The sequence below is a fragment of the Sprattus sprattus genome, assembly GCF_963457725.1.
Source record: "Sprattus sprattus genome assembly, chromosome: 2".
Taxonomy (NCBI): domain Eukaryota; kingdom Metazoa; phylum Chordata; class Actinopteri; order Clupeiformes; family Clupeidae; genus Sprattus; species Sprattus sprattus.
Genome location: NC_137921.1, coordinates 58,669,927 through 58,696,126, shown reverse-complemented (window position 1 = coordinate 58,696,126; position 26,200 = coordinate 58,669,927). Strand labels below are relative to the sequence as shown.

General features: G+C 47.6%; 1 protein-coding gene across 1 annotated transcript; it reads left to right on the top strand.

The window, feature by feature from the left end:
* Positions 1-472: 472 nt before the first annotated feature.
* On the top strand, positions 473-25,674 carry midn (midnolin). The gene is made up of 8 exons (XM_080831805.1): positions 473-665; positions 2,802-3,030; positions 4,519-4,606; positions 4,738-4,800; positions 12,371-12,961; positions 13,505-13,646; positions 13,970-14,275; positions 22,467-25,674. The coding sequence occupies exons 1-8, from the start codon at positions 590-592 to the stop codon at positions 22,727-22,729; spliced, it is 1,758 nt and encodes a 585-aa protein (XP_080687931.1). The 5' UTR covers positions 473-589; the 3' UTR covers positions 22,730-25,674.
* Positions 25,675-26,200: the final 526 nt, after the last annotated feature.

Genomic DNA, 26,200 nt, shown 5'->3' with positions numbered 1-26,200 from the left:
GCCCGGTGATATAGATTTGTTTTTTGTTCACATGGCGTCATTGGAGTCCACACCCCTTCCAACCAACAGCGTATGTTTCGTTTACTGAGCGTTAAGGTCGTTTGAAAAACGTCCCACATTTAGTATTTTCCTTAGTAGTCTAGTAGTCTTATTATTGTTTCGCGAATCTTGACGCATAAATTGCAAAATAGCCACATTTGGGGGGGGGGGACGTGTGTTCTACAGTCTCTTTTTGCTGAATCTTCACTGAGCCACAGAAGTAGAGTACCTTGTAACCTAGGAAACTGTATGTGATTTGCCACCTTAAATCAGATGCTGACCGCGCAAGAAATCTATTCTCCGCCTACTATGAAGAGAGCTTAGTTAAGAGTAGTCTCACCTACGGCTTTGCGATTAGTGTGCGTCATAGACCCCGACGCTCGCGTCAAGTTGAAATATTTGGACTGATTTGGAGCCTTCCCGGTGACAGAGAGCAGTTGCGCCTGAGTGTTACCGAAGCACTGAAAAAGACACAGTGAGGAAGAAACCCTGCACACATTTGTGGATATACTGATACAGTTGGATACATTTCGTTAACAGTTTAACGCATATGCCTAAACTGGCTGGACCTGGGGAAAAATCAGAAACTTTGCCGCGAGGCTTTGAGGTTTTCGCAACAATTATTGGTAAGTGTCATTCATCCACTTCTTGTAGGGAATATTGGTATATTGTCTGTAATTCATTTTAGACTATTCATACGCGTGTGCTAATAACACTGCTCAAACTCAAATCAGACAACAGAAACTCCAACAGCTCCATTCTTTCTCATAGCAGAATGAGGCTTGATTATAGCCTAAATGTGTCTGCGTTAAACTGCGTAGGCGTTGGTGAGCCTTTAGTTAGACCACCTTCAGAGCACAAAAAAATATAGCCCACTTAACCACACAAGCAGAATAGCCTTCGCCTACATCTAGCTGTAACCTATTTTATATAGGTCACTATATTTAACGCCATCCTTTACTGAATGGAGCTGAATGGCAAAAAACCTTACGAACCTTATCCTCGTTCAGACTGAGGATGATGTTTTAGGTTATCTGAAAAACTATCGACTGCATGCCAGCCTACCTAGGTGCTACATAGTTCCATGAATGAGGGCCAACTTTTAAAATAGCTTTTATAGCCCATGGGTCATCATCGTGATTATGACAGCATTTTAGTGTCCTATATAAGCAATCTGGAATGGACAGGAGCTGTGATTCTTTCAAGAAGGTAGCCTAGGTCTAGTCCAACAAAGTAAGCTAGTGGGTGACAGATCTCACCTGTCAAATGCACTCTGCGCCCTATAGCCACTGGACGGCAGTAAAGCACCTGAGTTTAGGGTCGTGGCTCCGAGCACTCTGTTGCCCACCTCCATTGCTCTTTCATTGTGTCTCAGGAATAATCATTTTCAGTAGCCTACAGACTCTGTATCGCTGTGCCTAAATATAACTGACAGGTGGAAATCACATCCATTTGGTCGGTAAAAGCACAGGGTATGTTCGGTTTAAATGAATGAGCTAACCTTAAAATCGCCTGGGATATGCACCATAGCTCTATAGGATGTGCTAAAAGGCCTACTGTCTCCTCTTTTATAGAGTTCGAGACGTGAAGAAGTATCCCAGGCTATTGCGTTCAAACAATGTTTCAGTTTAATGGACAATGACAAGAAGTGACACAGTTCCTTTGTAGCCAACAAATCGGGCTTCACATACCTCCAACTAGAGGCTCTGTTTTCTTGACATTGCCTAGGCCTACTGAATGGTTCTGTTAAAATACATAGGAATGATCAACCAGTCATACATTACTGATGTTAAAAATGTGTACCATGCTCCCTTGTATACTTCAGAAACCGAAAGAACCACAGACAACCTAAAAGACTCACCTCTCATTTAACAGCATACACATATACTCGACAGCCTGCAGCATTTAAGCTGCATCTTATCTGCATACAAATAGAGGAAGATCTCCATTTGGTGGACGTCTATTGTAATTGTAATATATTATGAATGGTTTGGAGTTGCCTGAGTGGGTTGGAGCTATCGTGTTTCTTGGTGTTGTCAGCCTCGCCCACTTAAATTGGATTGGTTCTTGATGGCCAAATATGGTATGTGGGGGTGGAAAGGTGGACCTTGTCCTCCACGTGGGTGTGATGCTATTCCTCCTATTGGCCAGGAGTGATAACGTCTACTGATACCCCTCCTCTGATTGGATAGATAGCTGTACTGTAGGCGTAATGTTAGCTCTGTGGAAGTAAGATACCTCGCATCAGCATTCATTGTCGGTTTCACTGGAGCTACTTTGAGCGTGTATACGCTACAGGGCTGAATTAATCTTTTCTGGCTTCTGCACCTTCCAGATCCGCCTGATGCTTTCAGCTCATATATTGATGAACAATAGAAACAAAAGAACGCATATAATGCAAAATCTAATCAAGTAAAAAGGGATGTCGTTTGCGCTGCTGTTTTTTTGAATACTAGTTTCATTGTAGCTATCTCTCATCGGCCTACTTGAAATCTGCTGGAATTGTTACAGTGTAACGCTTTCAGAACCTGGGACGACGCTTGATCAAGGTGCACCGAACGGAATAACATTAGGCTAGAGATTCCAGCCATATTCTTATCCTGGGAATACATTTTGATTGTAAACCGTGTCATCGGGGGACGGTGGTTTTAAATGTGTCCTCTGAAAGATAACGGTTTCTCGCTGTGAGATTAAGACGAACGTTAGTCCAGACACTTCCATTCCACCAAGCCATCAGTCTCGACGTCTCTCCTTGAATACAGGCTATCGAATGGACCAGCATCCAAGCGCCCGGAGTTGCACCAGCCGCGGAGCTCCGTCTTGCGAGGCCGTCCCCAGTGAACCCTCCATGAATTTGTACATCCATTCTACTACCGGCACTCGCTTCGAGCTCTCCCTTCCACTGGAGGAGACGGTTGAGGGTTTGAAGAGAAGACTGTCCCAAAGACTTAAAGTTCCTAAAGAAAGACTCGCACTGCTGCACAAAGAAACGTGAGTATCAGTCTGACCAAACGCTGGCGTTTTAACTCACATAGGCAGTTTCTTGGTGGCGTCCTTTAAGGCGACAATACTCTAACCTATACTATAAGAATGAATTATGCGGAATCCCTGTCCATGCATTTTAGGCGTTTCAGTTGCTCTATGAGCATGCATCGGGCTTGTGTACGACCGTAAACATAGTAACTTGAATTACTTATAGGCTACGTCGATTTAAATGTCTCAGTTTTGCGATAGATGTGCTTTATGCACAAAGGCTTTATGCGCACGCTTTCGTTTCAGTTGCGCTTCAGTAGTCCTAGATACGCGTCTGTATTTTGTCACAATTTACAGATTCAGATTGGAAGGGTTAAGTTTACTAGTCTTGGTTAAGTTCTAGCCTGACTGGTAACTTTTAGCACTTTGTAAAAATATCGATGAGTCGAATTTTGAGACGTATGCATACCAAGATAAGCAGTCTAAGCATCTGCCTTTAGTAAAAGGATATGACTTGCATACCAGACAAAAGCACAGACCCTTTCATTAGAATATGTTGGCTAGGCCGCATATGCATACGAACGCATACTTCATACGGAAGCATGGGGTTCTTCTGGTCATATTTTAACTGTTAACATATTATGCTGTACTAGGCTACTTGCGCTGTTCTAAACAGAGACTACAAAGTGTTTCTTCATGGTCGTGTTAGAAATCACAGAGGCAGGTCACTTCCTCAATACTCTGCCATTACTAGGAATTTGCTCAGTGACAGGCAGGCCAGGTTAAATGTACCGCGTTGTTTTCAGTTGTCATTTAAAGCCGGTGGGGCGCTGTGCAAATGCTAGAACAACCAAAGGCTATAACCGCACTGGGTACTTCCTCTTCAAATTGTTTAAAAAGAATTGGAAAACGTGTTTAGTTTCGTTGAACCTTTTCACATTACCTAGCAGCAATGCATGAGAGATGGGCTGTATAGTAAAATATTCTTTTGTCACTTGCAAATGACCCCAGCAGTCTCATTGTTTTTGTTTTAAATGGGGGGCCTTTCAAACCTTGCTCATCTAATTACCTCTAAATGACATCATCCTTTAAAACCTAGAACGCTGTTTAATCCTCTCTCCTCTAAATAGCTGCCTTCAGGCAAGGAATTGAATCCCTTTGTTCAGTTGGGGATGACATTTAATGAAAGTGCATACCTTAAGTGGTTCACCGGCAGTCGATTCAAAACTGATAAGCTATTTGCTCAGGAAATGTTCAACTCTTCTGAAGCTGTCAGATAGATTTGTTTTGTTTTATCCCTGCTAGCAGATTAGTTGAATGTGTGTTATCAGATGTGTTGGTTAAACTGTGATTCAAATCAAATCAAATCTGTACACTCATTAGTTGACTGTATGATAAATGCGTCACCCAAGAGTGAGACCATTCAACTACTGAACTGGCAGAATATGCATTATAATGCTTTAGTCTTTCATGTCTTTAATCAAAGTATCACTGTTTCCCTCATAGGCGCCTGAGTACAGGAAAACTCCAAGACCTTGGCATCACTGATGGGAGCAAGTTAACACTTGTCCCTACAGTTGAAGCAGGCTTAATGGTAATACTGTCAATACATTTCAGCTATATCACTGCCTGTATTCCACTGATTTTGAAGGCAGTTCATGACCGTTGAAGGAATTTGGTGTCTCTTTCATGTACCCTTACCTATCCTCTGCTTCTTCCCTGAAGTCTCAAGCATCCAGACCCGAGCAGTCAGTTATGCAAGCTTTGGAGAGTTTAACAGAAACTCAGGTAAGATATCATTATCTGCTACACTGTACCTCAGTTCACTGAAGGTTGTGATGTATGACTAAACTGTACTGAAGCCTGCGTAGCTTGGTGGAGAGACACCTGCGTGGTGATGCCTTGTTTTGTTTTGAATGTTTTCTGAGGGGACATAGTGAATGATGATCTCCCCTTTAACAGCTGCCCATAGGAGTCAGTAATCACTCTGTGTGTATATTAAAAAAGGGCCCTTGGGTCTCTTGGCATCATAGTCTGCGTTTCTAAGCAAGTCTTGGCAAGCCCTCAGTCAGCGGTCTGTCCTTTAGATCCCCACCCCCAAGGCATCTTCGTCTGCTCTTGTTTGTATTGATTTATCCTGATCTGAGCATCTTCAGGTTTGGAATGCATTGATCATAATCATTGGTAGTTGGCTGTTAGCAAATAGTCATTACTATCAACAATATTGATGTTGGTAATGTGCAATAACTAAACTAAATTAGTATTTGTAATGTCTTTGGGCTACAATTCAGAATCATCAAAACCTTACTGTGTTTTTTTGTGAATGATATGGTGTTTACCAGGTGCAAATACATTCTCATGGTCAATGGAGCCATTTGTTTATTGATGATCCTGTTTGTGTGGCTGCCCTGCCGTACTTATTTCTCTAAGCAGGATTCTTCTTGTGTAAGTGTGTGTGTGTGGGGTTTAAGCTAAGAGGTCTGTAGCAGCAGCAAGGACAGATGAGGCAGATCTTGTGCGTGGGGGAAGGGTTGGCAGAAAGCACGCCTCTTCCATCATGTGGTACGCCTTCTCCAGGCAGCTGCAGTCAGTGTTATTTCCAGGAGAAAGAGCAAGAGAAATACCCGCCTGCCCGACTGCCCGCCCGCACTGCTAAGCAGACGCTCCCCTTCGGTTCGAGATTGACTTGTTATCTGGATAGGGTGTACGAGGAAAGAGCCGTGCCAATTAGATGCTACTTCTCCTGGAGGACTGCTTGATTTTTCTCAAGGATGCACTGCAAGGTCTGAAGGCCTGTGTTATTAGTTTCCTGGTGACTCATTGAGACACTTGGAAGGAATGTTGTGCACAGTGGGGGGAAAAGCTGACCGGCAGACCCTTTTCCACCCTATTTTCCAGTGTTGCATGAATATTTATTTTAAAGTGCAACATTGAGAATGATATAATTGACTGATATCCACGTTCCTGTCCAGAACTTCAAGTCACAAGATTTAGTAGACAGCTTGTGAAGTGACGTTGTGATATCAATTGTATATCAGCTTTGCGGTAATGAATCGATCAATCAATCAGTCAATAATCAATATTAGATCTAAAGTGCCTGACCCCGACAGGCTCTTCTCATTTTGTGTGGTTGTATGCCTTCAGGGAAGGACCAGTTCAGGCTCTGTGCCTGGAAGTACATGTCATAAACTACACCTTCCAAGCCATAACAGGGTCCCATGGACCAGTGCAGCGGTGGAGCAGGGCTCCAAGATGGAGTCTATTTCAGACGTCTGCGTAGCCTGGCAATTATTGGTGTGGTGTTTTTCCCTTGTTACCTCAGCCTAACGGCCTTCTATGGCCCATAATTTGAAGCTGCCGTGGTTTCCATGTTTCAGCGCAGACGCTATTTTGCCTGTAACATCATATTCTTATACAGTAGAAGCGAGTTTATGAAGATTTTAATCACTGCTTTCATTTAACTCAACATTTCTTTCTCTTTTTTTTTTAATCTTCTTCAAACACGGGCTCAACCGGCTTGTACTGTATGTGCAGCACCAGCGACCTCTCACTCTTAGCGTGGGGGGAAAAAATAATTCTCGTTTTTTGCTGAAAAGGAAAATTATCTTGGGCTTTTACTGTTCCTCAAGCAGAAATAATGACTGGTGTCTAGTTCTCCTGAACCACGAAGCTAATTGGATGAAAGGCTCTCCACAAAGACATTTTGCTTTTACTCCTCTGAGTAAAATTAAGCCATCATTCTAGTGCTGTTGAGTATCTGTAGTTCTCTAAGACTATCATGCTCTCTCTTCCACAAACACACACACACACACACACACACACACACACACACACACACACACACACACACATACTACTTTAGATCTGCCTTGGAACAAGCCTGTGCACTGCCATTGTGTCTGAACATGTGACAGATGCGGATAGCAGACTCTCAACAATATAGGCAGGTCACCTCTCTCTCTCTCTCTTTCTCTCTCTGCCGGTGTCCCTCCTCCTCCTCCGCCTCCTCCCCAGCTCACCCGCCCACTCCCCTCCCCCAAAGAGAGAGGTAGACTAGGGGGAGGGGAGGCAGCCCTGCTGGGCAGGCTTATCCAGGCACAGGCATGAAGGGCTCTGGTGAATCCCAGTCTTATTCTGCTCTGTGTCTGTACTAGTGGACTCATCCTTTGTGTACCATGGTAGCCTGGAGAACAGTCAAAGACACATTTATATATCTCTGTCTTTCTCTTTGGTCAACGAAGGTCCTTCTCTTCCCTTGTGATGTGAGCTGAGGATGATTGTAATTGCTAGGTGCACTGTGGAGACCTCGTCTAAAGAGCAGCTGTGAATGAAATCCCAGCTCGGGTCATGTCATAATGAATATAGCTAGTTAAATTGCTTTAGATTACATTATTATTTTTTATATCGATTGTTTGTCATAACAACACCTTTGTAGACGTCTCTGTTGCCTCATGGCGCTCATGTAGATCCTGTTGTTCCAATGAATCCTGTGATGAGAGGACCAATCAGAAGTGTGACCTCTGTTGTGATTAGAACCCGTTGATTGCTTTGGGTCTATGCTGTTTCTAATGAGATGCTGTACAAGGCTGCCGTGGCCATGAGGCTGACACGCTGAAGGAGGTTTAAGGTGGAGAAGTAATTGTGCTGATTATTGATGAGTAGGTAAGAGGTTTGTGTACCAGGTTGTGTGTTTTTTTTTATTTCTTTTTATTATTATTATTTTTTTTACCCAGCCCTGCTTCATTGAGTTTACACAGCCAAGCGCCTCTGTGTCGTGACTGGTGTTGTTTTTCATCCTCACGCTTCCTTTTGTGATTCAAGTGGTAGGCATCGTGACTGGACTGAAGTGAGGCGGCGAGGGAGTTTGGGTGTGTGTGTGTGTGTGTGTGTGTGTGTGTGTGTGTGTGTGTGTGTGTGTGTCTGTGTGTCTGTGTGTCTGTGTGTTTGTGTCTGTGTGAGTGAAAACTACATCTGAATGACCTTGATGTTTGACAAAGGCAGTTGTAATGAAGCTTTTCAGCAGGTGTGGACGTAATGATGGGGTGTTAAACCAAAGGCAGTTTGTGTGTGTTTGTGTGTGTGTGTGTGTGTGTGTGTGTGTGTGTGTGTGGTTAAATGGGTTGCATGGGTCACGATGAGTGCAAATCCACCATTACCGAGTCGCCCCAGTCGTCATTGTGTGTCTCTCCTCCCACGACAGCTGGAAGCATATATTTTAGAGCTTTCTCCGGAAATGTGGAATTCGTAAGATTACATGAACAACTTTCTGAAGAAAATGGGGGAAAAAATGTAATTGTAAGGTTGCTTGGCTGTACTGCACCAATGGAACAATGCATTTCTCCCTTGAAGCATTGTGCGTGACCAAGCCAGCCGTCACATGCATCTCTTTTCACTTCCCTCTCCGCCATCCATTTAGAACGTGTTCATTACTCCGAATCAAAGGTGTTGTCCTTTGGCATGGCGCACCTTTGATGATCACACAGGGCTGAGGGCATGAGCGCGGGGAAGGAAGCAGCAGGTGCTGTCCTCCTGTGAGCATTATTGAAGTGGATTGGCTCTTTGTAAACCCAAGCACCTTCAAAGAGCCACACGCTCTGCAGGAACCAGAGGTAATGTAGAGGTGGAAGGGGGATGGGGGGGAAGGTTCATTCAGGCTTCACCTTAAAGCTGATTGACACGGCATGTATTTGTTTTTTTTCTTTCTTCGCCTTCCTTCTTCTTTCCTTTCCGCTCAGCTGATCAGATTCAGCGATCACAGGCTGACTCTTCCAACCATGTTGTGAGGCTTGTGACTGATAGGCCCAAAAACAAATGACATCTTTGTAGGAAGATGCAAGTCATTGATTTCTCCCCCCCACCCCACCCCTTCCAAAAGGGGGCAAAGAATTGTCGGTGAGAATTGTCAGCTCCGCCTACTGTGAGTGTACATGTACACCGTATTGATAGCACCCCAGTGAGATCAAACTCTGCTCATATCGGGGGTAATAACAGTCTTGAGCTTTAATACCCCCCCCCCCCCCCCCCCCCCCCTCCCACCGCACCCCCTCAGTCAGCTACCACCTCCTCAAATGGCCTTTAAAATGCGGGCTGAAGTTTTTTTTTTTTTTTTTTCGCTGGCACTCCTCTGTGACCCTCCCAGCTCTTATCTCAAAATCAAGCAGCTCAACTGTTCATGAATGTCAGCCCAGCCCAGCCCAGCCCCGCACGCCGCTCTGCTCCCTGCTTGAGCTTAGTGTGCTAAGGAAGAATGCCTGCAAATGAGTTCCTTGAACCACAGGGACCCCAATAAATAAAACTGTCAGCCACGGAGTTCAGAGAGGAGAGAGAGAGAGAGAGTGAGGGGAAAGAAGAAAAAAAAAACGAGAGAAGCCAGAGGCGTACTCTCACTGAATATTTCATCACTATCACCCACCACCATCCCTTCCCCGACACCCCACCCCCACTCACAGAGCCTCTCCCCCCACCATCGCCACAGCCCCTCCTCCCTTGTCTCCCCTTATCATATTCTCTCCTCACTGCATAGCAACTGCAGCCGGCTACCGCACAAAATGCCACCCCGGCTCCTTACAACAAAACAAAATGGATGGTAGTTGTAGTGTTAGCGCCACCCAGCAGTGGATGCAGGGTTTAAAATAAATCTGTGGCCGGCTGTTGCTAGCCTACCTTCATGTTTAGCTGTTTACGTTTGTGATGGACTGTTGTATACCTTGTGTTTGCCCTTGGAATGTGTGTGTGAGGGGAGGGGAGGTGTCAGTGAGGCCCTCATGGAAGTTTTGGGAGTGTTTCTCGTTCTTGTAGCAGAAGCTTCAGAGGTTTCTTTGTTGAGTGCAAGCTGTCTGCACTGACATGGCCGGCGGAGACACGGTTTTAAAGAGAACAAAGAGGCATGTTTGAACAGGGATGAGCAAGCGCAAGCACAGGCACAAGCACAAGCGCCCACTTCCCCCATCCTCGAGGAGGAGCGTCTGACCCACTTCAGGTGTTCCAGACAGAATGTTCCTTCTGTGTGTTTGTGTGTGTGTGTGTGTTTGTGTGTGCGTGTGTGTGTGTGTGTGTGTGTGTCACATGTGATGGCTGAGGTCAGATGAGATGTGTTGTGTGTGTCAAAAACAGCACTAAGTCCCGACTCTTTCACTCACGAGGAATGGTGAACTTTAATGACGATGATGATGATGATGATGTAATGGGCAATGAAGGCAAGTCGAAAAAGGGATTCTTTTGTTTGTTTAATTTTATGAGCGGGTGGGCTCTCTCTTTTTCCCATCCTTCTTTTCTTTCATGCTCTCATGTTTCTCCTCTGTATTTTACATAAAGAGAAGCTGTGGTGGGTGGAGTGTTGACGGATCCTTTGTGACTCAGACAGATGGAAGCGGTGGGTAAAGTCTCCACAGACTCCCTAGACTCTGCCTCACAGTCACTCAGCCTTGTGAGACGCTCTCGCACTCGCTCTCGCTCTCGCTCACTGGTGTCTGATGCTGGAGCTGGAGCTGAAGCTGGCCTTTTCATTATGTGGGCTGGGTGCCTAGGCTCTCTGGGTGACTCACTGAGACGCTTTGGCCAGACTTGACAACTCCATTTGAGGGGGTTGGGAATGGTGAGAAGGTGGGGGGGGGGGGGTTGTGAAGAAGAAGCTCATCAGTGAGTCTAATGTGGGGTCTGACATGTGGGACTGGGTGGGTGGGGAGGGGGGTTCAGCATGCTTGGATGAATATTCCCTCTGTGGCCATGAAGAGTCCACACCACACAACCAGGAGAGGGGGGGGGGATTGTTCATTACACCCCCAACAAACACACACACAATAGAAATACATACAGGCACACATGACCGTGCTGCTGTTTCATTCACCAGCCAAGTTTAGGACCGCCAAAGGGGGTTTCTGTGGTTAGTAGATTGGGGAGGAGGAAAGAGAAGCACATCAGGACAAAGCAAAGCAAAGCAAAGCACAACACCGCATCAAGCTTTATGTTGCTATCCTGCACTGTTTGCCTTCAACTGTCAAGCAGCCATGTTGAGCAGCATGACAGCTGTCAATCAGTCCCCAGCGTGAACACCTGCCCACAACTCCGTCTTGACTCAGGGGTGACCTTTTTCACACGGAGTTCCCCAGCATCCTCGTGGCCCCTGTCTCATCACTGACATTGTGAGGGTTTCACTCCAAACAAATGGGCTCATCAGGCACCCTTTTAGTCATCTACTTTTATGTTCGTATTTACAGTACATGATCGCAGACTGAAGAAGAGTGGGTTTTCAGGGCAAGTGCGGTTTATAGATGTTTTGGCAAATAGTCATGTGCGTTCTGTCAATTAGCTATTACATGCCGAACACGCAAAGGTCACAAGAGTCTTGGAGAGCCGGAGGTCAATGGAAAAAAAAGAGATGATTGGGGGGTGGGGAATGGAGGGCGGAAAGGGATGGAGGGTAACTCATGCCGATTCAGGGGTTACTATCAGGTCAACAGGCACAGGCGCACTTCAAAGACTCATGGGTAGGAAGGAAATGCCCCTGGCTGTCTCCGGTTCCCTCAATGTTGTTTGTGTGTGACCCCCCCCCCCCCCCCTCACAACCCCACTGCACAAAATTGCCTCCATGTGTAGTCACAGTGCTTCAAACCATTAGTGCTCACCCAGCGCTCATGTCTGTGGGTTTTCTTCGGGCGGAAATGATTCGCAATTACTGGAGTGGCTTTTACAGCGTTTCTCCAGCTTCTCCGACTCTCTGTGAATGCATTCCCCTTTCTCGTCACCCCCGACAAGTGGCAACGCCAGCAAAGCGGGTCCGGGGGCTGGCTGAGAGACAGGACAAGAGAGAAATTGTTCTTGCACGTCTATTTCCCTCCACCCCCCCCCCACTGAAGCCATGTTGAGGCAAGTCCTCTTGCAGCCTCTCGTCCTGCATCGAGAGGGTCAGAGTCTCCATGATTGGCTCCCGTTTCCATTCTGGGGCACTCCTAAAATGGGCAACCTTTCCTGATCCGCCACAGGCAGCCAGCAGAACAATCGGGTATTATGTGAGCGCGGAGTGAGTGGGCCCGCATCCTGTGCGTCTGCCTGGTTTCACAGGCCCGGGGCCAGACAGAAGTTTGTCCTTTGTGCGAGTGCTGAATAGCCAAGTTCACATTCAGGCCTGACGGCTTTAGGAGGCCAATCCGGGGTGTGGGTAGGAGGGTGAGTGTGTGTCCTCTGTGTGTGTGTGTGTCAGCAAAGCACACACATACACTCACCCTTCTTGTTTTTTGTCTTTGCTGCATTCATTTGTACAATTGAAAATGCATGTTTTTTTGTTGATGTTGTGAACTGAAAGAATCACTGATAATGGGGCTGTGGTGTTAAATCCTATCTCCTGGCTTCCTCTGTGCAGGTCAGTGACTTCCTGTCTGGCCGCTCTCCTCTGACCCTGGCCCTGCGCGTGGGCGACCACATGATGTTTGTCCAGCTGCAGCTGGCAGCGCAGCACTCCGGCGGGCAGCAGTTGCAGCACCGGCACCTGATCTCCCGCAGCGGGCCCGACGCCACTGTGGGACCGGCAATGGGGGCATCAGGGACCAGCAGCAGCACCAGCAGCAGCACCAGCAGCGGCAGTGGACTCCCCCGGACCTCTCACCACCCCCACCCCCACGCTCATCCACACCCCCATGCCCACCCACATGCCCACCCACATGCCCATGCCCACTCTCACCTCCTCCACTCTCACCCAGAGCCCCCAAGCCCGCCGGCCTTCACCCCCTCCACGTCCATGCAGTCACCGGCCTCCATGTACCCCCACACCCACCCGGCCTCCACAGGCCACTGTAGTCCACAGGCCCAGGCCCGCTCCTCTCCGCTGCCCCCCAGCCTCCTGCGCTCCCATCAGGCCGCCTCTGCCTCCGCCTCCGCCTGCTCCAGTACCCCAAGCCCCATCCCCAGCCCGACCCCCAGCCCAAGCTCCAGCCCTGCAGCCCCCTGCCCAGAGGTGAGCCCCAGACAAGCATCACAACCATTACAGCTCTTAATCTTCTCCTTATGACGTGGTAATTTAGGCACACAAGTGTACTTATGCATCTGTGATTACATTGCTTTCTGCATTTGTCTGTACTGACTTCCTCCATGTGGCTGTCAAACTAGCTACCATTAGCTAACACACAACACTAATCCAAAAACAAAAACTTGTAGAAAATTGCCACTTACAGGCTAAACCTTTGCAAACAGTTCTCATAGGCAGAAAAGGTTATTGCCAAAGGCTTCCCCAACGGGGGCCCTCCGGCCACAGCAGCCTAAATGACACATTTATTGGAATCCTTTTAGCCATGGATACTCTGGCCTGGGGCTTCTATCAGTCCACTATCAGCCCTCGGTCTGACCTAACCATGGTAGTCGACCTCACTTTGTCTGTGATCAAAGGTTCAGGTGTTCTATATCAGTAATCAGTAGTTATTGGCTATATGGATGTAAACCTGTGATCATGAGGTACTGATGACTGACCTCTTGCTCTCTGCCCTCTCTCTCTCTCTCCTAGGCCAACTGCACAGCCAAGAGCCCTAGCAGCAGCAGCAGCAGCAGCAGCAGCTCCACACCCTCATCACGCTCACGGAAGCCTGGGGCCATCATCGAAAGTTTCGTCAACCATGCTCCCGGGGTTTTCTCTGGGACTTTTTCAGGTAAAAACTATGTAGTTAAGCTGGCGTCACCTGTCACCGCAGCCATAAGCTGCTTTTTGTACGAAACATCTTATTGACCTGAATTGTTATTTGCTGTCTTCCTCAGGGTTAGCGATGTTCAATTCAATGAAGTATTGCATATGTAGAACCATTTCCATTTGACATTGGCTCAAGGTGCTCTGCAGAGGCCTAAATACTGAACACAAGACATCTGAAACACACATCCAAAATTGAAGCTGTTTATTCATATGGGAGATCACTGTGTGAGAATGTATAGATCTCTCACGTCTCATTGTCTCATGCCTTATGTCTCGCCCCTGCAGGCACTTTGCATCCTAACTGTCAGGACAGCACTGGACGTCCCCGGCGGGATATCGGCACAATCCTGCAGATCCTAAACGACCTCCTCAGCGCCACACGGCACTACCAGGGTATGCCCCCCTCCCTCACCCAGCTGCGCTACCAGACCCAGTGTGGGCCCAGCTCTCCATCGCCCTCACCCCCGCCCTCGCCTCCGGCTGCCACCCTCGCCCCAGGCCTCTCTGCTACCTCGGTGCCCAGCAGCACCCGGCCGAGCCTCCACCCACTCGTGCAATGCCAGAGCCAGGTCCGCATGTGCAAGACTCCCGGTGAGTAAGACCTCCCACTGCGACACTGCTTTCTCAGATATGCTCCTATTCTGTCGGCCATGGGGCACGGTCGCACACTACCTGCGTAGTTAAAAAACTGGATAAAAAGGCAACCCCATCCATTACTGCCATGATGGCTGCAGATATTGTTTTATTAAAAGCAGGGAAAATATAAGCAAACCCATCAGTTCATGGTCGATGGAAATCATTTTGATCAGTTAATGGTGAATCGTGGGTGAATTGGAGATTTGTGATCAGAAACGGTGCCATAAAATACCATACGGCAATTTGATTGGTGTTTTGTCATGTGGAAATAGGCTGTGCTGCGCTGTCCTGAATTAGGTTTCCAGGGCACAGCCAGGCGATGATGGGCAAGGCAACTGATGAGAAGTGAGGGGCACGGATTTCCAGAGACATTTATAGTGATGACACAGGAGGTTGAAGGAAGGGTGGAGGAGAAATACGAATGAGCTAGCCAGAGAGAGGCGGGGAACAGGGAGAAAGAGAGAGAGACAGAGAGAGGGAAGGAGAGAGAGAGAGGGACCCGCCTTGGGGAATCTGGTTCCACCTTCCTATTAGACCTGTTCTGTCAGGCTTCAGTCGTTCACTCGCTGCAGTTAGCAGGCTAATGTCTGTCTCTGACCGCAGCTGAGGGTGTAGGTTATCCTTGGAAAGGGCCGATGGGGGTGGAGGGGGTTAGGGGTGGCGGGGCTGCTGTGCTACTGAGCCTGAGGAGGCAGCAAAGGGTGCAGCAGATTGATAGTGCAGATAACATTCACAGTCTCGTGTCTGCTGCCACTGCGGCTGCTGTTTCGCTGTTTAGTGGGAAATTGAATCATAGTTTGGAGAGCTGCTGCTGCTGCGGAACGTTAAACGGATGATTAAAAGGCCTTTTGATATTATTTATCAAAGCTCTCTCTTCTGTTTGTTCAAAAAGAGCGATGGTGCTTTCCATTTTTGGGCATTCGGTCTGACTGCGTTGCTTATGAGTCAACTATTTTGACAAGAAGAACGCACAGATTGTTCAGCCCTTCTGCTTTGTATTTCTTCTGTTCGTCCTGAAAGGAGTAAAACATGCATCATGTGAAAAACAGAATGTGAAATGGTGCCTGTGTGTTTTCTTAACCCAGAACCCCCCCCCCCCCCCCCCCCCCCTGGCCACCCCTCCAGCTCTGCCTTTCTTTCCACCCCCCTCTCTTCCAGTCAGTGGGCCTTCCCACTCTTTCCACTCAGGCCGTCCAAAACTCCACGGCCCTGTCTGCAAAAGCCATTGAGGCGTTCCAAGCCCAGTCCAGTGACTCAATGACTGCTTGTTTTCCTTTGGCCTTTAAATAGATAGATTTATACAAAAAACATGACCGCTGGAAGAATGCACATTGTGCTGGGAAGGCACAGAGAGCAGAGAGAGAAACACACACACACACACACACACACAAACACACACACACACTCACACACCAAGCATCCATTCATAAAAGCCATTGTTTGTATGTGGCCGGCTACTGCCCACAGATTAATTAGTGCTTCCTCCACGGCGGGGGGAGAGTCTAGCGAGCCATCGTGGAGCTGGACCAGGCTGCCGTGGTCCTGCTTGCTAGCTTATGAGTAAGAAAAGTAAGAAAGGTCTCTCCTTTGTTAGCAGTCAGAAGCTAAAGCCGCAGACACACAGAGCCTCTCTTCAGTTCTGTAGTTAGATGAGTTAAATGTTGGGAAAACCCACAAGCTTTCTGTTATCAGCAGCAACCCACTGAACCTGAAGAGCTGCACAAGCTGCACATGTTTTGCAGTTTTTTTTTGAAGCGCGATGAGACATTTTTGTCTTTCTTTCTTTTTTTTCTTCTTTTTTTCGCAAATGTCACCCGGGCTGCTCTACCTCCGAGGCGCCTTTACCCTTCAGCACCCCTCCTGCGCCTGAATAGGGAGAAGAGTGGCGCAGAAAGGAGCCTTCAATCCCAGGACACTTGAAAGCCAATGATTCCCCCTGATTTGGCAAGACCTTTGGGGATGACAAGCAATGGCCTTTGTGCGGGGGGCCGGGGTTGGGTTGGGGGCCGGCAAGAGGGGGCGGGGTGCAGTGGGTGTGGGTAGGCTGGGGACGGAGTGTAAAGGGGTTGGGGGGGGGGGGGGGGGCTAATTGTTAGCTGAATTCCTGCGCTCTGTGGGATCTCCCTGCCCTCCTGCCCAGTCCAGGTCCTTTGTTAGCGCCATATGAACAGGCAGCCATGAGGGTTAGCAGGCTGGGCCATTGTGGAGTCAGGGGAGAGAGAGCCTCCAGGCCAGGGGATTAGAGAGGGCTTTTAGGCCCTCTCCCCGCTGCAGCTGCCTGTTTCAACAGAGGGGGGGACGGGAACAAAAAAACACTAAACGAACGAATGGACGGGTGGATGGATGGACGAACGGGGAGGGGGGCAGTTCATTCTCTTCCTTCCTCTCGTCTCTCCACTATCTGTCAGGTTGGGTTAGTTAAGTTTAGGTTTGGGGAGGGGGGGGGGGGGGGGGGCAGGATGGGGGGGAGACTGCTGGAGACTGGTTGATCGGGTGGGGCTGGTGTTTCGGGGTAGAGTTGGAGAGGACGAGACGGGGCTGGGAATGTTGAAATTCCTCTCACTGCTTGCTTAATCCGCCCCAAAGCAAACACCGCTGTGTACATTCTGCTTCCAGCCCAGCCCAGCCCTGTTTCTTTTGTCCCCGAGCGCCGGCTCACAGATACCTCCGTCTGTCCCCTCCTCGAAGCAGCCGCCGGTCCCCGCTGGATCTGAGCTTACGCCGTCTGTGGCTTCCTCACTATGTGCCCCCAGGCCCCTTGTCTCCTGCCCCTGTCACACTGGTACCTTGACCTGCCCAGCCGGGGCAGAGTGAATAATTCATGCCCCCGGTGTAGCTCGTCTGTCGGCACACATGTTGAGAGCCACTGGCTGCCGTCGGTGCACCGCTGAGCCACAATACATCCCACTCCCCTTCTGAAAGGGGGGATAGAGGCCGCGGTGAACCGCGTCAGGTGGCCTTTACTGCCTCAAATATGTAAATCTGGGGCTTTTGGAGCCCCTCCACTCCCTGCAGGGCCATTGATGCCCTTTCCTTATGTGTCAAGATGGAGATGTTGCATTTGACTACTTGTCTGGTTCCTCCCTTGGCCTCCACGAACACAGGATCCAGATGGCTGAGCACAATGGCTGCCCTGTGCACAGTGCCCACCCTTAGCTCGTGTTTACCCTGTGGCTTGACTGGCTCTGTTCCCAGATCTGTGAGAGTGATGCGTTCCTGCTGGATAGCCAGTGCTGTGGCCATACCTGTCCTCCCCATGCTTTCCACAATGCAGCATGGGGTACTTTCAATGGGGTACAGGCAAGCATAGACTCAGGTCTTGTTGCTCGGAAACATCCCTCCCCGCATTCGAGGGAGAAATGTTGTTTGACAACCTAGTGGACTTTGGTTTCAGAAAATAAAATCTTTACAGCGAGCTTAGAGAAAACCACTCATCTTGGCTCTAGTGGCCCCTCACGGGCCCTAACCCCTGTGTTCCTCCAGGAGTGCTCCCCTAATGCCAGACAAACAGCGCAGTCTGATCGCCAGAGTCTTCAAGGCAAACAAACAACACAAACAACCGGTCGGAGACGACTGTTAATTAAGCGGATCTTTAAGGGATCAATGGGGAGGGAATCTCATTTAATCTCCCTGGTATCTGCTGCCTGGCTGTTTTTCACCTACATCCACCCCCCCCCCCCCCCCCCCCACCCCCCAGGCTCGACCTGGCGGACACTGCTACTGGAGGCCGAGATGACCGCCACATTGATTTATTCATAAATCAGCCTCGCTGCCATTGCTTTTACCCTGGCTTTGCACCACATGGCAACCAGTGTGCTACACGCAGCAGTTTTACTTGGGTCCACCTTCATCTAGAAGATGCATGCTTATTTTCTAGAGCTGTTTTTTTTGTTTTGTTTCCTGCTGTTGATGTTTTTACTGTTCTTGAGACTGTTAAGACTCATGTGGAAAACTCACTAGCTATTTGGATTCCTGGTAGTACCTGCTGTGGAGATGCTTATCTCTCACCACTCCCACTCCCTCTTTGCTCCCACACTAGGCACTGTGATTTGTGTGGTTTCTTTTAGGGGCACCATCAACTCTTTTTGAACATTGACTGATTCATGTTTTAAAAGCGGAGTGTGTGTTGTCTGCTTTATGTGCCTGAATGACAGTGGGTCAATGCTGTTAGAGAATCACTGCCCTATGTTCAATGATATTTATTGGTCATCCTCAAGGTTGTAGGCGAGTCAAACCTTTTCTTTTGTAAGTGTTTGGCTAACTGCATAGGTTACAACACGCAACTGCCCACTGGTTCTGCAGCGCAGTTACATTTACATATCCTTGTGGAAATGCGTCTTTAGTTTTTTTTTTTTTTGTCGTTGCTCTTCTGGAAGCCCCGTCAGTGCACTTTATTCAGAGAGAGGATGGGTGAGGGGAGGTGGAGGAAGGGAGCCCAGTGCCAGGTGTATATCTTTTGCATTGATCCAACAGCTGCACTGCAGGGGAGGAGCTGGCATAGTGTTGTCCTTTCATGCTAGCCTGTGCAGCTTGTCATTGCCTACGGCTGCTCCGTGCATTAGCTGGGGCATTTGAAAGAGCTTTGTGTGTGTGTGTGTGTGTGTGTGCTGAGGATACTGCAGCACATTGCTTGGACAGACAGTGCAGCGTTGATATAAGGACTCTGACAACCGGAGGGGTGGAGGGTGGAGAGAGGTTTTTTTAGATTGCTGAGAGCGTAGCTTCTTGCTTGTGTGTGTGCCGTGGGTGTTTTCCTTGTTTGTGACCTCAAGCTAATTCATTGAGCTTACATAAGGCAAGGCAAGTTTATTTATATAGCACAATTGACATTGGTAATTCAAAGTGCTTTACATATGAACAGATAAAAGAACACAGAAAAATTAAAGATCAAACAGAAAGCTAATAGAACACCATTCGATAACAAAAAGCATCTGAGAACATTTAGGTCTTAATTTGAAGATTTGAAACTGGCTACATGAACTAGTATCCAGAGCAGAGCAGAGCAGCATAGCAGTTAAAAGCTGCGTCACAATTTGTATTTCTGACAGTAGGTATTACCAGATTTCTCTGTAGTGATCTGAGCCTCCTCTCTTTTCTCCTCTGCCCAGTTTTGCTGAACATGATCAGGATACTGATCAAGAGTGGCTGTTTTTTAATTCTCTTTTTGTTTTGAGTACCTACGTGCAATAAACGGGGTGGAAAGGGGTGCGTTTGCTCGGCCTTTGTTCCTGGTAACCCCTCTTCTCCTCCACCTCCTCTCCTTGCCCCATCCCCCACGCAGCACATGCGTGGCCCAGCTCGCTGTCCCTCAGGCAGCCTGCCCTCGGTCTGCGTCAGCCCCGGCAGCTCCGCAGGAAAGCCGAGGGGCCAGGCCAGGCCACCCCCCGGCACAGCCGCTCGCTCCAGCTTCAAGCTAATAATAGCCCTGTGCAATAAACATAGTCCCGGAGTCCCCCTCAGGGCAAGGCATTCATCACGAGGGCCTGGATAGGCTGTGACGGTAGTGCCGAAAGACAACGCGCAAAACAACAGCGGGGAAGGTTAGCTTTGGTTAGGCTTTGCTCCAGGCTCATTCCCACACTCCTGCCAAGCCATGCCAAGCCCGCAGGATGGGGTTGAGGGTTCCGGTGGGCACGGGCGGTGCCAGGCTGTTTGGGAGGGTGACGCCACCTGAACCAGCTCTTGCACTCCACCGCAAACACTTAACAGAGGGCAAACAAGGGAGAGACCTGGCAGCCTCCTTGCAGGAGTGTTGAGTGTTTTTCCTCATGAGCCCATGGCTGAGTTTTTAAAGTGGATGAGCAGAGGTGCTGTGCTGTGGCTCTGTCTGTCCTAATGAGCTACCCTTACTCTTTCTTTTCATAAATATCCTGTCCCAGAGCCCAGTCTCCCTTCCATGTGCTTGCGTGTGTGTTTATGTATCCATTAGTGTGTTTTTCTAATCTTTTCTCATTGCTCAATCCCTCCAGCTAGCGGAATGCTGTCTGAGATTGGAGATGAGGGTAGCTGGCCTCGATTCCCAGCCATGGCTGTGGTGAGGATAATTTAAAGGACAGCTGAAGGAGACGACTCAGTATGCAGCAGCAGCAGCAGCAGCGTTAGCGACATTAGCTGCAGCAGCAGCAGCCATCCCCACGTGAGGGGAAATCGTGCTTCCTCCTAGCGCTATCAGGCCGGCCTTGTAGCTACTCTGCTGATAACTGTAGGGGGTTGGGGTGGGTTGGGAAGGGGGAGAAAAGGCTGGAAACAAACAAAGACGCCTCCTAGAATGCAAGCGTGGCAAGAGCTGGCAGCCCTTCGAGGCTGTGGTGTTGTGCTGTAGGGCTCGAGAAGCCAGATGCCTTCTCTCTGGTTGTGCCTCTCCCACTGATCGCAGCCGACACACAGGGCTGACGTGAATTTTATTTTCATGTAGAGAGCAACATGGATATATGACTCATCCACTGCCTGGCACCCAGAGCGGCCCTCCCTGCCTTCCCCGTTTTGACACCATCAGCATCGACGTTTAGCACGCTCTGTCAATTTTAGCCTGGTTTCGGTGGTAGAACTTTCATGCTCTGCACAAAAAAAAAGGAAGAAACAAGAAAAAAAACGTAAAGGAGAAGAGAGAAAGGAGGCTAATTAGAAGGAGGAGGGCAAATCGAGCTCCACAGAACACAAGCCTGATGGGAAGGGGAAGGGTCAAATTGATTGGGCCACCCCACCCCGGCTCTCCCTCCTCCACCCCTAAACTCAGGGGGTGAAATTCCAGAGCACGTCCCTCCTGCAGTTCCACGCCTGTCTCAGAGGGCTGCCGGTCTCTGCAGGAGAGGGGGGGGGGGGGGGGCTGAAGGGTAGAACAGGGCTGGTGGGGATGGGTGGTGGTTCAATGGATGTGGAGCAGGAAGCCGCAGCAATAAAGAGAGAGAGAGAAAGAGGGGCAGAGAGGGAGGGAGAAAGAGAGAGACAGAGAGGCAGGGAGAGAGATGGAGAAGTGGTGTAGGGTTGGGTGGAGGGGGAGGGACAGGCTCTGTTCGCTTACAATTTCCATTCGCTTGCATTTTCTATTGAAAGCCAATAGCAGTGTCCTCGCCTGGAGATGGATGGCTGCACTAGAGCTAAGGTTTAATCAATAGGTCTTTTTAATTTGCCATCGATCCATGTTAAGAGCTACTGCTGCTGCTGCTTGTGTGTTTGTGTGCCCAGACGTGTGCATGTGTGTGTTTATGTGTGTGTGTGTGTGTGTGTGTGTGTGTGTGTGTGTGTGTGTGTGTGAGTGAAGGATGGTCCATGCTTTGGATTATTGACATTCTAGCCCTATATTTAATTATTTAATTCCTGGATAGATTCTAATGGAGCTGGCTAATAGATTGTGGTTGCCTTCTTCCTTGGAAACTGCTGAATTTATTTATAAATGAAATTAAGGTTGTGTTGGAGGGGGGCGGGAGTAGAGTGGCCCGATCTTAGTGGGTGGCAGAAAGGGAGACTCTCCCTAGAGGGTTTGGGTTCCATAGGCACATCAACGGCTCTAAATGCATTTAGTATTGCTTTGGGGGCCTGTTGGGGTGAGCGGGAGCCTTCATTGTCTGCGAAAGGGAGTGCACAGATTGCACTGCAGTGGTGCATGCAGCTGTGTGTGTGTGTGTGTGTGTGTCTGTGTGTGTGTCTGTGTGTGTGTGTGCTCGCGCGCTTCTGCAAGAGCTTCTGATTGAACTCAGTCCTCCCCTGAACACTTTTTATCTGGCCGAGCCTGATGACTGAATGTCATGGTACAAGCTAAGATGTTCAGGGCAGTGTCTAATGTGTGTTTGTTTCAGGAGAGAAAGTGAGTGTTTTGCGAACACAGGGAATTCTCAGGCATGGTGTCTCTGTTTAAGCATTGTCATAGCTCCAGTGTGTTTATTTGTCCTGCGTGTCTGGCCTTAGATAACACTGAACAGGCTCTGCTGTAGCTCTGCTCCTCACCCTAACCCTCCCGTTCCTCACCACCACCCACCCCTACAAAACAACACAAAACATCACAGTTGCACAACAGTTACATTGAAAATGGGGTTATTCAGTAAAGATTGACGATATGAATGATGATGTGTCTGGTTCCCTCGCTGACGTGTGTTTTTACCTCTCTCTCTCCCTTCCCTCCCTCCCTCGCTCTTTTTCTGTTCTGCAGGCGAGCGGATCCGTCAGACGGAGAACCGGGCAACGCGCTGCAAGGTGGAGCGCCTGCAGCTGCTCATGCAGCAGAAGCGGCTGCGCCGGAAGGCCCGACGTGACTCGCGCGCACCCTACCACTGGCTGCCCAACCGCAAGGCCGGCCGAAGCAACAGCAACAGCAGCATGTCCAGCGAGGGCTCGATGGACCTAGACTTCGAGGACTCGGTGTGGAAGCCAGACGTCAAGGCAGACATGAAGACAGAGTACGTCATGGCGTAAAGCAGGAGGAAGAGCAAGAGTAAGGATACAGAGGGATGTTTGTTTTGAGAGGATGTGGACTCGAGCGACATGGAAACGAGGAGGAGGAGGTGGAGGATGAGGATACCTTTTTTTTCCTCACCTCTCCTTGTGTCTAAAGACTTGTTGGGCACTCAGAAGAATTTTGGCTTTTGTTGACTTTTGTGGAGACAGAAAAATCGAAACAACACAAAGGTTTTGGACAAAGACAGGACACTTGCTTTCCCTTGTCCTAAGAGGAGGAGGAGGGCGAAGAAAACTGAGCATAGCGGACTTGGTGTATTTTCTTTTTTGTTTGTTTGTTTGTTTGTTTTTTTAGCTTTCCAAGGAGAACTCTGGATGGAGACTCACACTGCTAAACTGGACTGTCAGTGTGCCGAACAGACAAAGAGACAGGCTCTCAGTCCTGCTGTCATGCACCCTTCAGAATGGGCATTTACAGTCTCCAGTTCACCAACCAGAGTCGTGTTATTTCTTAAAGGGTTTTTCTTTTTGTTTTCTCAGTTTCAGAACGTATTTTTTCTAAAGGAAATATGTAGCATTGTTCACAAAGCATTCAGGTTTTCATACAGTTGAAAGGTATTTTATTTGCACATATCTATTATTTCGTCTCGGTGGCTGGTTGGAAGTGTGAATGCGTGGAAGTAGCCTTCTGTGGTCACGTCTTGAGAGGACAACAAGAACAGACAGAAGGAAATGCATGTTTTCCATCTACAAATCTCAAAAAGAAACCCCAGAGACACAGGTCGTAAATAGGAACCATTTATAATTAAAAAATAAATAAAGAAATTAATGTCATGCCGAGGGTTGTTAAAATCAATGCCTTTGAATATATATATACATATATATATAAAGAGAGAAAATCGTCTATTTTTTTTCCCTTCACTTTTTTTATCTGCTGTTTTCAAAAGACAGTTTCCCAAAATGGCTTGGCTCAAGTCCTGGAAAATTGATTACTTCAGTACTGTAATTTATGTTTTCTCTAGTTCACTTGTCTATCCATTCATTCATTAATTCATTAATTCAAGAGAGCATGTCCTCAAGTATGTCCTCTTGTTTCTCACTGTAAAGTCACAACCTCTGTAAACCATGGTAGTAGTTTAATCAGATGAGTAGAGTGGGTGGATGTGGTTTGTGTTTTGTTTGCATGCACGTGGGTGTATGCATTTTTGTGGATGACCGAGTAAATGAACTCAAGTGTGCCCCAAGTTTACTGTAGTTCATTATTTAGGCTGGCTCCAAAATCACACTCTCACTCCTCTTTTATGACCACTTCACTTGGTAAATGTGGACTGTAATATTATGCCATTTTTCCCCGCAGTCATCACACGTTCTCGAAGAGACGATCTCTGGACTGCCAAATAAAACAGTAGTCAGTGCATATGTCAAGGGTGTATTGCAAGAGTATCCAAGAGCCGTGTGTGGATTGCATCCCCAAAGATGCAGCCAAATGTACAGTGTTTGCCAATCCATGTTTAGGCCTTATAGATTCACATGCTCTCAATTTAATTGGGAGAAAAAAAAAGTACACAACAAGGGACACAAAATTCCAGTTTCTCCAGCTTCTATTTCTAGTGCCTCCACCCATCCATTCAAGAACATATCAAATTAGGCCTTTCACAGACTAGACATTACGCTGCTACTTTTGTTGGGGGTGGGGTGGGGGGTTCGTTGCATGCAAATGAGTGAATTATCTTGGACCTTTTGTAGAATTTACAGACCTGGAAAAATGTGGTGCTGCAGAGGAGATACACATGCATGAATTTGTGAAGAAAATGCTGAGCTGCTTTTTTGTAGGGTAGGATTTTATCGATTAGTGATGCCATGTGAATCTGCGTCATGCTTTTTCCATCACAAACCAAATTGGAAAACTGGACTCTTGTGTGTGTGTTTTCTCACTTGCATCATTCCTGGATTTTGACGTGGAGCAGGTGATCGTTCTTTTGAACAAGGGGCAAAGAAGACTTCTCTTCTTGTCAACAAGTTCCACTTGTGAGATAACGTTATACAGCAAGGAGCATGTGGACAAACAGGGAAAAAGAGAATATATTGGACCAGATTTATTTTTACGCTGTTGCGAAAACTGCATTCAAAATGAGAAAAAAAAATGGATGGAAAAAAAAAAACGATACCAAGATTGCACTCAACAGAGTTTGCAGTGTGAGATTAGCTGCCCGAAGGTGAACCTCATCTTTTGTTTAAGTGGCCTTATCTTTCACTAAATGAGTCGCATGGGACCTTTTGGGGGTGCGGTATGGAATGGGGGGACAAGTTTGGGATGTCCTATCCTCTCTTTCTCTTTTCTCTCTCTCTGTGTATGTCAAATATGTTTTCACAGAGGATGTGGGCACGTCTTATTTATGTTTCTAGGAGGTGGAGTCTATATTATGTCAAGGCTTCTGTGCCTTAAAAAGTCTTGCCCTCACAGTCGATCAGAAAACAAACAGAGGAAAGGAAATTCTAAATGTCTGAACAAACTATTTCCACCAGGTCGCATGGAAACGGTTTCACACAAGGACTTAAATACTGATATTGTGAGATCTGTGTGTTGTACTCGGAGGCTTGAGGGCTTTCGCAGTTGTGTTCATGTCTTACGTTTCTATACCCCTCAGTCCCACCACCACCACCACCAAGCTGAGAAAGATTCAAATTGACAAAAAAAAGCGTTATGGCTGTAGTGCTATAGCAACAAAGTGCCCTAACTCTGATTGGAGAAGTCCTCAGAGGACATGAGACTACATGCACTTCCCAGCTCCTTGGATGACAACAAACCAACAACAACAACAACAATAACAACAGAAAACATTTCAACGGACAATTTCTCCCCAAAAATTGTATTTAATTTTTTATATATGTATGAAATATACTCTGTGTGTGCCTCACGTGTGTGCAAATGAGAAAAAAAGGTTTAAAAAAAACAAAAAACAGAAAAGGTTTGAGGTTTGGGGAGGGGGTGACTCGGGGCATGGGGATGTGGGTGGACGGGGGGGATTTACAAAACAGTTTATTGGTGGATTTCTGATCACATCCTTTGAGTTGCCTGTTCTTTCTTGTAGCCAACGATGAAAAATAATAACAAGAGTCGAAATACAAAATAAAATGTTTTAGCTCTAGGCCGGTGTAGCACATGTGTGAGTGTATTAATTTATAAAAACCAAAATGGTAACTGTGAATCCTGTATTTCTTTGTGCATTTTTTTCTCCCGTGGGACAAGGTGAGGGCATTGCAAAACTGCGATGTCCGACTTTTTGTTTTGTTTTGTTTTTGGTGAAATATAATGGAAATAATCAATTAAAAATGAAAATTGAAAATATCTAAATATATTTTTTTCTTAAGCAATACATTTCAGTGTGACTTGTGATAGGACATTTTTCTTTTTTAGGTAATAAATTTAAAACAAAACAGTCCAGCCTCAAATTGTCTTGATTCCTGTGTATAAAGCCGTGCGAGAAA